The sequence below is a fragment of the Macaca mulatta genome, chromosome 14, assembly GCF_049350105.2.
Source record: "Macaca mulatta isolate MMU2019108-1 chromosome 14, T2T-MMU8v2.0, whole genome shotgun sequence".
NCBI lineage: Eukaryota > Metazoa > Chordata > Mammalia > Primates > Cercopithecidae > Macaca > Macaca mulatta.
Window position 1 is genome coordinate 129047845 of NC_133419.1, and position 12337 is coordinate 129060181.

General features: G+C 51.4%; 1 protein-coding gene across 6 annotated transcripts in view; it reads left to right on the forward strand.

Moving 5' to 3' along the window:
* The window catches only part of FLI1 (Fli-1 proto-oncogene, ETS transcription factor), a 127202-nt gene that overhangs the window by 4237 nt on the left and 110628 nt on the right, over positions 1-12337 (forward strand). For 2 of the 6 annotated variants that reach the window (XM_015116091.3, XM_077964649.1), the window contains exon 1: positions 4857-5061. The exons of 3 other annotated variants lie outside the window; for them this stretch is intronic. In XM_015116091.3, the coding sequence (XP_014971577.2) occupies positions 5044-5061 (18 nt within the window). In that variant the 5' untranslated portion in view covers positions 4857-5043. Of the gene's footprint in view, positions 1-3729; positions 3931-4856; positions 5062-12337 lie in introns of those variants that run through there. One more of the 6 variants, XM_028834152.2, reaches the window with a different exon arrangement.

Here is a 12337-nt window from a genome sequence, read left to right on the forward strand (position 1 = left end):
ATTTTGTTTAAGGATGGGGGTGTGGAGGGACCAGCAGACCCAGTGGAGTAACCCTGACCCGCACCTGCACGATGCCAGCAGAGTGCAAAGCACTTTCTCCTAGCGCGCAGAGCACATCTTTGAAAGCTTCTCGCCGTCCTCAGCTCAACACCCCCGAGGGACTGGCAGGGTCCTCCTTTTTTCTCTTTGTGTACCCCCCAGGTTCCTTGCTCTAACTCCTTCACCTACCAGCCTGAGGACTGGGCCCAGGCTGCATTCTGGGGGAGACGCCGTCTTCCGCCTGTCCCCCGGACGAAAGGAGGTTGCTAGCCCCAGAATGTTCACAGCGACGCACCCCTGAGGTGGTTCTGCCGGCGAAGCTGAGTTTCAAGGACATGGATCTGTTCTTAGAATGAATGCTGTTTGGGGAGGCTGGCAGGAGGGGGCTGATGGAGACTGGATAAACTGAACCCATCTTAGCCCCATCCCAACGGCCCCATCTTGGAGCCGCCACTGGGCGAGGGTCTGGACACCTGGCTGGTCTCCACCTCTTGTCAGCCTGCTCTCTCTGGTCAGTATTGGACTCCTCCGGGGTTTCCTCAGCGACGCCGCGTGGTCTGGGGGTTTGGAGACCCTCCTCCTCCCCAGCCTGCCCGCCCCCGGCCCTCCCCCGGCCCTCCTGTCGCCTCGGCCTCCCACGTAGCGTTTTGAACCAGCTCTGCGCTAAGGCAAGAACCAGCGTGGAGAGAGGGCAGGGCGAGCAGAGGTTCTAAATCTTCCTTCCCTCTGTGAGTAGATGGAGTCTGAGAAACAAATTCAAAGCAGGCGCGCCTGCAGAGGCTTCCTGCAGAAATATTCTCCGGCATTCAAGCGCATCCAGGGGCGGCTTGAGCTGCCTTGTTTGGCTAAGGTCAGACGAGACTCGAGTTCTCCAATAAAAATAAATCTCAAATTAATTATGGCCTCGAGCGAGAGGCCAGACACTTGAAGCTGCAGTTGTGCAGTCTGGAGTTTTGGCGCTTGCCCGCCCACCCCTCCCGTTTTCTCCCGCCCTCTCCTCCTCCCCCTTTGCCAGCTCGGATACCCGTTGCGGCCTCGCTGGACCAGAGGGGGGTGGGAGGGGAGGACTAAGGACGGAGGGAGAGGAGCCGCCCGAGACATTCTGCCAGGCCTGGCATCCTGCGGAGTTTCAAGTGACGGAGCCACCCTTGGGTCTGGTACCCCAGGGACCAGGCTCAGATCGTCAGGTCCGCCCACTCCAAACCCAGGCTGGGGCCGAAGAAGCCCGGGAAGCCCGTGTCTGGAAAGTCTTGACCGGGTCAAAAGGGCTGACATTGAGCGAGCCAAGACACGTTTCGACCCGCCGCTCCCCTCCCTGGGGAAGCAGGACTTCCGCGTCTTTGAAAATACTGTCAAGTGCGAATGGTGCGAGGCAAGTCGTCTCACCAGCGTTCCAAATGAAAATGCTCCAAGTCCAAATATTTCCTGAGTATTCACGCCCATGTGCACGCTTTCTGTAAGTGACCCCAGACTTGGAAATATGTGGTGGGCTGTTTTGTTGTTGAGATACTTTTTTCTCCAGTTGGTAGCTTTTGTTTTAAACACTGGGAAGAGCTTCCTTGGCTGTGAGCTGCCTCTGACTTGAAAGCCAACCCTGAGTTGGTGGAATGTGAGCTGTCGCTGATGGCACTCATACCAGCTCCTGTTCAGCAGCTCTGCCCAGTCTGGGAACGGGTGAGGCCATTGGAGCCATGGTGAGCCAGGAAAGAGGGTGTGCACAAGTGTGTGGGCAGGGGCAACCTTCCCCAAGCTAGGCCCAGAGACTAAGGAAAGAGGAAAGAGAGAGGAGAGGAGGGAGAAGAGAGGGAAGGGGAGGTCTGCCCGGCTAACACAAGACAGTTTTCATTTGTAGCGGCCCTCACCGCAGGCTCTCTATCAATTTGTCTCAATGCAAACATTCAAAATATTCCCTTTGGCTGCTCGTGAAAACAATGTGAGCTGCCAGGATCAAACCATCTTTCCAGATGTCTGGTGGTAACCACATTAAACAGGGTAGACTTGTTTACTATTGTGCTTGGTTAGTGCGCTTCCCCCACCCCCTTTCAGGATTTAAAAAAACAGCAGCAGCAGTGGAGTTGAGCATCAAACCGCGAGTTACATAAGAGTGGGGCAAACTGACCCACTGGCATGCCAACACTGGATGGAGGAAATCTGAGATTCCTGCAGAGATCTAGTCAGTTAGGTGGGGGTCTTCTTTCTGGGTGGAGACCTCTGTGAATGGACAGGAGCTTCTCCAGGGGGCTGAAAATTGCCAACAACAGTGGCACCAGTGCCAGTCTATGAGTCACAAAGGGGAAGTTGTGCCTGTGTGTATACATCTAGTGGTGCCTGTGCCAGCCTGTTCACTACCCCCTGCCCATCTCCAAAACTATGAAATTGCCATAGCTTTGGAGAAACAGAAAGTGCTATCAAGTTCCACAGTTAAAACTAAGGGGCAAGTCTTCATTTTAATCCAGTTCCATATTGAACACTTCCAATGGGGGAGGCAGCTGGTGCTGAAAGGAATTGGGGGACAGTATAAGGATGTTCGGGTGACTACTGACTAATGTAGTGAAGATGATCTGTCGCTTGCCAGACCAACAGGAGTTGGAAAGAGAAACCTAGCCATGGTCTGTCACAGAGGAACCCTCTAAAGTGCTAGGAGGAGGGTGGGGGGCAGTCACCACCTGTGGAATGCCATGAACAGCCTCTGCAACTGCCCAGCAGCAGGAAGGGGGCCTCCTGGTGGTGGAGTTGGAGTCCTTTCTGCCTGAAAGACGAGCAGTGTGGCTGGGGTGTGCGGGTTTCTGGTGAGGTCCGGGTGGGAAGCCCTGTCTCCGCATTCTCCTGAAAGCTCTGTTGTAGTTTGAAGGTCGGTAGAGCCTGGGCTGAAAAGGAAACAATCTGGGGTTTGAAAGGATGTAATTCATTCTTCCTTTCCCGTTAACCTCTTTCCTCTCTGGAAAGCATGTGGAAACGCTGAAGGGAGGAGTGAGAGGGCAGGCAGCCTGCCGCGGGGAGGAAAGGGTTAAGCCTGATTTCTTTTAATTGAACTCCAGAACTGGTGGCCCCAGGCAAAGGGGGGGACTGACCCCGCTAGCGGTAACCAGATGTGGCGGTCCCAGGGGAGCCCCGGAGCAGACCCCTGGATTGAGAAGCAGACAGGAGCGGGGGGAGTCAGCCCGGCCCCCATCCCACCATCCACCCCACCCCCACCCCCAACACGCACACCGAGTCTCAATTGCTGGCAGGCTGCACCCGCCACTCCAGGTCTGGTCACGTTCAGACCCGTGTCTGTATTCGAACCCAAAATTGCAGCTGAATTGATGAGACTAATTTCTAGAGAGGGAGGGGGAGGGAGGGAGGCGAGTGAGCTCTCGGGCTCAATTGCTCCTGAAGAAATAAAGAATCAATAAGTCACCTTTTTCCGCCTCTGTGGACACCCTTTCGAAATTTTTTCTTCCAATTGACTTGGATCTCCTCTGGATTTTTTTTTCCCTCTTTCCCCCGTCGGACTCTTAAATAAAAGTGAGCAAGTCCAAAGCGTGGTCTGGAGAGCGTGGACAAGGTAACCTGTTTTGGATGTCCGGGAGAAGGGAGTCCGGCCAAAAGAGCCCAGCCCCCGAGGCTGCTCCAACTGGGGCGCGCGGCGACCCAGGAGGGAGGGAGGGAGGGAGGTCTCCGGGTGGGCCGGGGAACGCCGGCCTCCAGGCTGGGTAGGGAGGACGGTCCAGAGCGCGGGCCTCCGGGTCTCATCCCGGGAAAATTCTGGGTCTGCGCTGCGCTGTTGCGTGCTGCGCTCCTGGGACCTGCTGACTGTCGTAGAGGGAACGTCCGCCGTAGTGTCAGTTCCTTGGGGACCAGGAAGGGCGACTCTTGCCTGGGAGTCAGTGCTTGGGCCGTCGGGTCCGGGTAAGCGCCGGGGGTTTGGCTCGAAAGATGCGGATAGGTGGCCTAGGGCACCGCGGATCTCCGCCCTCTGCGGGCACCGGGAGCCCAGGGTCGAGGCGCGCCGCCCCGAGGGGCCCCTTCTCCTAACAATGCGCCCCGGAATCGAGTCCGCTCCCTGACAGCGCGGGTCAGCCCGAAACCGCCCAGAATCCGCTTCGATGAGTGGGTGAGCCGCTCTGGGAGTCTGCCGCGTCTCGGCAGCGGAGGGCCTGAGTGGAAAAATTCTTATTGGATGCACTTTTTAATGGTTGGTTTGCCTCGGTTTGCGTCCCCGGCAGTAGGCGCTGGGTTACCCGCAGCCCTAGTCAACTCTCCCTCCGTACCCGTCCCCCCCTCCACACACACACTACCCTCAAAACGTTTGTCTCCGGCTGGAAAAAGCATTAATGAACGTATCTGTGGGAAGAAACGGAAAGTGAATGAGTCAGGAGGGCCACCTTCGGCCAACCGCCTCAGGAAAAGCAAAGAAGCCAAAGGTCTTTGGCTTTGGATTTTGGGGGAAGGTGATGGGGGGGGAGGTGCAGACTTCGGGAATCAGGGCGCGGACGCTGGGCGTGGACCCCGTCATTGTTCCCGGCTAGCTCTTATCTCCCAGGAGCAAGTATCCTGTGTGCGCAGCGCGTGAATGTGTCTGGGCATCTCCGCGTATATTTATATAGTGTGTGATGCGAAAAGCAGGACCAGCCGAGGGAAGGAAGAGGGGGTGTAGGGGGAGGGAAGAAGAGGGAGAACAGAGGGGAGAGAAGAGAGAGGAGAGCTCGAGGCGAGAGAGAGAGAGAGAGAGAGAGAGAGAGAGAGAGAGAGAGAGATAGGACTTCCTCCCCGATTCGCAAAGTGAAGTCACTTCCCAAAATTAGCTGAAAAAAAAGTTTCATCCGGTTAACTGTCTCTTTCGCTCCGCTACAACAACAAACGTGCACAGGGGAGCGAGGGCAGGGCGCTCGCAGGGGGCACGCAGGGAGGGCCCAGGGCGCCAGGGAGGCCGCGCCGGGCTAATCCGAAGGGGCTGCGAGGTCAGGCTGTAACCGGGTCAATGTGTGGAATATTGGGGGGCTCGGCTGCAGACTTGGCCAAATGGACGGGACTATTAAGGTAAGCGGCGGGGCAGTGGGCGCGGGCGGCGGGGACAGGCCGGGTAGGCGAAGCGGCGGGCGGGTAGGTGCGGGGCCCGCGTCCCGGAAGACGTGGCCGCTCTCCCTTCCTTCCTCGCCCCGGCTTCGCGCCGGCTCCTCCGGCGCTCGGGTGGCGAGTCCTACTCGCGGGCCAGCCGGCCAGGCGCCTCATCGAGGGCGACCTCCCCCTAAATCCCTGCCCCAAAGTGGAGCCCGACCCCCTCCCACCTCGCTGCCCGCCGGGCTGCAGGAGGGGGAGGCGGGAAACCTGGGGACCCCGGGTGCAGACCCGAGTCAAGGGCGGGAGACCTCGGGGTCCACCACTCCCACCGGCACCCGGAGCTCCCTGGCCCCAGCGCTGGGCACTGGGCTTCCTCTCCGCAGAGGCCGAACACGGCGGGGGCGGGGGCGGGGGCTGCAGCCGCCCCCCCTCGGGTCCCTGCCTGGTGGGCCCTGGGGTGGGTAAGTGGCCTCGTCGCGGGAGGGTAGGGGTGCAAGTGAGTGTGTCGCGGGGGCTCTCTCTGAGCGGGCTCCTCCAGATGGAAGCCCCTGTTTACATGTCAGCGCTTTCCCTTCCTCTCGGCACTCAGTCTCCCGGCTCTCGGCGCTGGAGAGCTGCCGGCTCCGCGGGACTCCTGGGCCGGCCTCGCCGCCTCTCCGGCGGGGAACCTTCCCCAGCCCCGGTTCGCGCAGATCCTTAGCGCCCCGCGCCCCGGCCCTTCGCGCCCAGGCGTGCGCCGGCTCCAGGACAAGGGCTCCTGGAGCTGTCGCCTCTGAGAGGGTCCTGCGTCCTTCGGAGCCGCCCCCACTGCAGGGGCCGGCTGTGAGCCCGCGCCCAGCGCCCGCCCGGCCAATCCCACCCCCGCCGCCGCCGCCACGCCTGGGTCTAGGTTGCAAAGTGCAGCCCAGGAGGAAAGGTGAGGGTTTGGGTTCGCGTCTCACTTCAGAAAGGTTGACTACTGTCTCTCAAAGGGTTCGCCAAGTGGGGCCAGGAGCAGGGAGGAGGGAAACCCCCTAACGTGACAGACCTTAGAGGACCTAGGGAAATGAATGGGACCAGGGGTTAGCTTCGAGGCTGCCGCGCAACACCAAGCGGGTGTTTGTCTGGAGAAACTATTAGGCTGGCGAGGTGGGGACTGGCAGAGCCCGCCATTCCCCAGAACCCGAAGGAGTCCACTCCCTGCTCTGGGCTCAGCGAGAGGAGGCTAAGATGTTGGGCTCAGAGGAGTCAAGAGATTTTTATCTTCTGGGTGGGGTCGTGGTTTTTATTTTCTAAGTTTTTTTTTTTTTATGAAAGTTTGAAATATGCTGACTTAGGTAAAAGACACCAACCGAAGGAACTTGCAAATCTGGAGATGAGATAACTGATTGTAATGGGTTAAAGGGAGCTTATAAGAGCCTCTAAGAGCCTGGGTTCCTCAAACCCAAAGTGAGTAGGTGAGAAGTAGGTGAGAGGGGATTCCTGCCAACACCCAAGAGTGAGGGTCACTGGGCCATTTTATGCCTGTTTCTCTGCTTCCTGTTGATGTGTGCATGCAAGTGTCTCTGTATTTCTGGGTTTAGTAATGAGATGCTCCCCTCTAGAAAACTCCCTCCCCCCAATCAGGACAGTTACCACTTACTCTGAAGGCCTCTTCTGATCCAGAAGGGTGGTAAGATGGCCTCAGGGTCTTGATGTGGACACCCTAAGGAAAAGTGAAGAAATATCTCCACACTGCTTAAACTCTACGCACAGGCCCTGAGCAAAAGGAGGAAGCTGTGGTCTGTGTACCCAGGATGTGCTAACCTCTTTAGATACACACAGGGATTGGCATGGCAGGCCTCGAGAACAGGCTTAGAGCAGGAACCTGACACTCCAGGCCAAGGATGGGAGTGAAAGTCCTTTCTTTTCATGTGGGTGGTGGGATCCAGGAGCTCCTCCAAACCCTCCCTGTGAATAGGCTGTCATTCACCTGAGTTACCTGGCTAGGCTGAGTCCCCACAGAGCTATCTTTAGTCTGCAAGCATTCTGCAGGATTGAGCCTTTAGTGTATATTTTGGTGTTTAAGTTGTGTGAAAGCCAGTTTTCTGTTCGCATGTGACCTCTGGATCTTGGGGTTTCCAGATCCCATTCCTACAATAGTTCAAATACTGTGCTTGGAGAGGACAGTGGACCAGGAGAGAGGCCAGCATTCTTCTGCTGTCTTGGTGAGAATGCACCATCCATTAAGCCTGTCTGAGCCTCATCATCATCACAAAAATGAAACAGTGGAACTGGGTTGACTCTATAGTAGTATCTTCCCAATCTTCTCAAGGCCTAAAATATCATGCTCATATGCGTTTACAAGAACACTTACCTGTATGTGCGCTAAATCCAGCCCTACACTGATCGAGGTTGAAGACACTACAGAGCGGGTCTAATTTGTGGACACAAATCCAGGATGTCCATTTCCAGTTTGAACTGCCTGATAAAATCAGGTTTGAGTGATTCTAGGATGTGATTTTATGCACCTGCATAGTTCTTCCTCAAATATAAGACATGTCTGTATTTCAAAATATCTGTGGGTCTCGGCACTCAGGTGATATTTGGTGCAGGAAGCCAGGGAAATCTGGATTTCTTCACAGAAGCCCTTTATTTTGTGCATAGTTTGCACAACTCTATGTGATTACAAAATCTCCATCTTGTTGCCCTCTTTATAAGTCCCTCCATATCATATTTTCTTCTCTTTTCCAAAAACAGCTCCTGGGAAGGCTCTGAGCATCACACTGGGAGAACCAATATTTGCTGGAGCCGTGCTACTCTTTTGTCACAGACAGGTTAACTTGAGATATTAAACAACACCCTACCCACGCCCCTGCTTCCCACACTGATATTATCAGTGTTAAAAAGCACATGATACTGTTTGCTGCTTTAAGAAATGACCTGGTTTCAAAAACTGCATCTTAGTTTTAGGCTGGCTTCAGCTGAATCCAGTTAATTTTATCTATGAATGCCTGACTAAACGCATTATAGATGGAGAGACAGAGAAGACAGACATGGTGAATGAAGGTGGGAAATAGAGAATGAACGGTGGATTTGGGGTCAGAAAGCCTGGGTTCATTCTCAGCTCTGCTACCTAGTAGCTGTGTGCCTTATAGCAAGGCACTTCTTGAATCTATTTCCTTATCTAGAAAATGGGGCCAAAGCACCTCCTTGCCACAAGTCATAGGAAGAATTTTTAAAGTCTGCTACCTTAGCTGGATACACATTAATTGAACTTCGTGTGCCTTACAGCAAGGCACCTCTTGAATCTGTTTCCTTATCTAGAAAATGGGGCCAAAGCACCTCCTTGCCACAAGTCACAGGAATAATTTTTTACAGTCTGCCACCTTAGCTGCATACACATTAATTGAAGTTTGCTTTTGGGAATGGGCATACCAGGACAGATTGGTCAGAAAATTAGAACACAGGTCCAAGTTTACCATCATGCATATTTGATTAATTCAACAAATATTTATGATGCATCTATTATGTTGCAAGGCTCTGCCCTGTGTATTGAGGATAAAACAGGGATCAAAACCCTCCTGGAATGTAGACTCTAGTGGAGGCGGCTGACACATACAGGGAACAATCTCAGTTGAGTGGTGACATATCTTCTGAAAAGCAATAACGCAGGTTAGGGAACGGAAAGTAATGAAGCTATATAGCCAGGATGGTGAGGAAAAGCGTGTCTAACAAAGTCACAATTGGGCAGAGACACTCTCTCACCATCTACCTCAGAAGAGTGCAGCACCAGCCACGCAGCCGGCCAACAATGGACAAGCACAGCAGGAAAGAAGGGTCAGGGTTACTGCTGGCTCTGCAAGGCCCTGGAGGGGCAGGTTGTCACTGGCAGGGCAGGGAAACATCTGGACAAGGTTTAGGAGAAGCAGCAGAGTGAGGAATACTTGGGAACAGAGGCTTGACTTCTGTCCTCAAGAAGGTGTTGCTGCCTCCCTGTACCACACACACCTTTTAATCTCCAAGTCCCCTGGGTTCACAAGAACTCCAGACAAGATGGCCTCTGTCTGTTGATCTGTCCCCGTGACCACACAGAATTGCTCCCCTCAGGTAGTTACCAAGTGGAATCCTGTTTTGTGTGTGAATAATTTCCACCAAAAGGCTTCCTTCCAGTTCCACTGCTATCCAAATTTAAGTTTGTAGGTTGGCAACTTTAAAGCTTTAGAGAGTATTTAGCTTGACATTCTCACTTTATGCGTGGGGAAACTGAGATCTAGGGTGTTATATGAATTGTCTAGGATCACACAGCAAACTACCAACAGAGTCATGGTGAAAGTTCAGGGCTCCGAACACTTAGGCCAGTGTTCTTTCCACTGTACCATGAAAATATCATTTGCTTTTGTTACATTTTTATGAATTATAGCACTGTGGAGGCAGTGTGTGTGCATTTGTGTGCGTGTGTGTGTGTACGTGTGTGTGTGTGCGTGTGTGTGCGTGTGTGTGTGTGCGTGTGTGTGTGCGTGTGTGTGTGCGCGTGTGTGTGTGCGCGTGTGTGTGTGCGTGTGTGTGTGCGCGTGTGTGTGTGCGCGTGTGTGTGTGTGCGTGTGTGTGTGTGCGTGTGTGTGTGTGCGTGTGTGAGAGACAGACAGAGAGAGAGAGAAGTCTTTAAAAGAAAAATCATAAAGAATTTGGCACTTTACACTGAAGACACCTCTGGTATTTAATGAAAAATATATACAAATGTATCACTACCATCTTGAATTATTTTTATCCTTAAAGAAAAAACAAATTCCAAATTTTTGGATAGAATTTTTACACAACTGTTTTCCAAAATAAATCCTTCTTTTACAGCAGACAAAGTAAACAGTCTCCATTACAAGGAGACAACCAAAAATATAGTAGTTTACTGAAATACCCAAGCCCCTCTACAGATCATGGGCAGGTAGACTGAACTCTTATTTCAACTCTTTTAATAATGGAATATTGGACTATTTAAATGAAATCTATTAGAAGGCGTCTTAAGGATCCATCAGACTGTGTCATAAGTAGGTCTTGAATAACAACTGCATTAAAAAAGATGAGGATTTTGATGGCTCTTTCTGTTTAGGGTTAAACAGTTAACTTGGCATTTGTTTAAAAAATAGTTGATTTAAACCAAGCCTCTTTCTAGATATATAGCATTAGTCTAATGCCAGTACTAAGTTACCCCCAGCCAAAAAAAAAAAAAAAAGAGTTGGGAAAATTTTTATATTGATAATTTTTTTGTTCTATACTTAAAACATTCCTTTTAAGTCTATATTTTGCTTATTTTGTAACAAATTAACTATGCTAAAGAACATTGTCTGTTACATACACACACACACACACATACACACACAGTCTCATAAAACTTTCAACCAGCCACAATAGCTTTTTTTGTAATCTCAGAGTTATGCAGGTGTCTCTTCCTCTGCAGAAGACTCCACCCTGTTTCAATTTCTGTTGCTTTAATGATTTCATATCTATAGTGTTCTTCCCATTACGCATTAATTGATCCATGGGATGGTATCATTAAGTGAGGTCACTCTTTGTGTATTACAGTTCTGCCACTGACCTCATAGACCCACCATCAGTAGCTTGTGCACTGAGATGTTTCCACAGAGGCTATGGATAGGCTTATATGTCCCCACACTATCACCTGCAGGGCCAATATAGTGCAAATTTGACAAAATGTAGGTAATCGATGGAATAACCCTCTCCTGTGCAAAGCTAGCTGGCCTTATGGGTATTGGTAATACCTCAGCCTCAGGGGCACCATAAACTGACCAACCATACGAAGGTGATTGCATGTCTGTTAGGCAGGGACTAGACTATGTGACTACGTTCTGTGAAGATAGAACCCCAGTGGCAAAAGGGCTCTGCCAGGAGATCTAGTGAGAAGATAAGCCACGTCTGTGTGCCCTGCAGAATGCAGCAAGTGTTACCATAGCCCTGAGAAAAGAAAGGACAATTTGAACTGGAGAGACAGAGAAAGACCTCATGATGATAGTTGTTTATGTAGTCCCTTTCATAAACCTCTTCACAGATCATACAGTCCCTTCACAGATCACTGGCCCATACACTCTTGCATCCCATTCTCACAGCAGCCCTATGGGAGATAATACGATGGCATCTCTACTTTATATGGAAGAAGTTAAAGTTCAGAGGAGTGAGGCAACTTGCCCAAGAGTATAACTAACAGGGGACAGAGTTGGGTTTCAAGCCCAGTGTTTCTCATTCCTGATTCCTGCTTTTTCTACACACACTGTCCACACTGCCTCTTGGCACAGGTGGATCTAAGCCTGGCCTTGAAAGATAGGTAGGGCTTGCACAGGAAACTGTGGTAAAGGGCTTTCTAGGAGAGTGGAAGGGTACTTTGGGGAGGAAAGTGTACAGGTGATGGAGAGGATTGGAGTGGAAGGACTGAATGGAACTAGATTACAGAAGATCTTACATGCCATAACAAGGAATTTGCGGGTGAGTATGGCGGCTCATGCCTGTAATCTCAGTTCTTTGGGAGACAGAGACGGGTGGATCACTTGAGCCCAGGAGTTCAAGACCAGACTGGGCAACATGGAGAAACCCCATCTCTACAAAAAGTACAAAAATTAGCCAGGCATGATGGCACTCACCTGTAATTCCAGCTACTAAGGAGGCTGAGGTGGGAGGATCACCTAAGCCCAGGGAGGTCAAGGCTGCAATCAGCCATGACTGCCTCTGTACTCCTCTCTATACACGTTACAAGACCCAAGTTATTATTATTATTATAAAATAATATAAAATAATAATAACCTGGGTCTTGTAACGTGTATAGAAAGGAGGAATGAAAACTTGTGACTAGAGGGATGATCTACATAGCTGTACAAGTCTCTTAGAAACAAATCCTTCCTACCCTCTTCTCCTTAGGAAATGAAGATGGGAGTGTCTCCATCACTTATCAGAGGCCACACGAGAAGTGAGCAGCAGTCAGGATTAGACAACCAGAGATAGATTCAGCAACCAGCAGTGCTATCTGTTGTCTTCAAAGACACCTGTTGATTAAATATGGCATTGGGGGAGGGAGGAGAAACTCTGTTTCACCAGATGACATAAAACTGTGATTATCCTTCGCATCCCTTCTTTCCCAGGGTTCTGGGGATTTCTCCATGAGCAATCTTTTCAATTGGGCCTTCTATCCTGGGCTACAATTTTAGTTCCTTTTGAGAATCAGTCAGCAGATAGTGCTTGAGAGGAGACAAAAGAAAAAAAATGTTTCTCTAAAACTCAAATCAAATTTCTG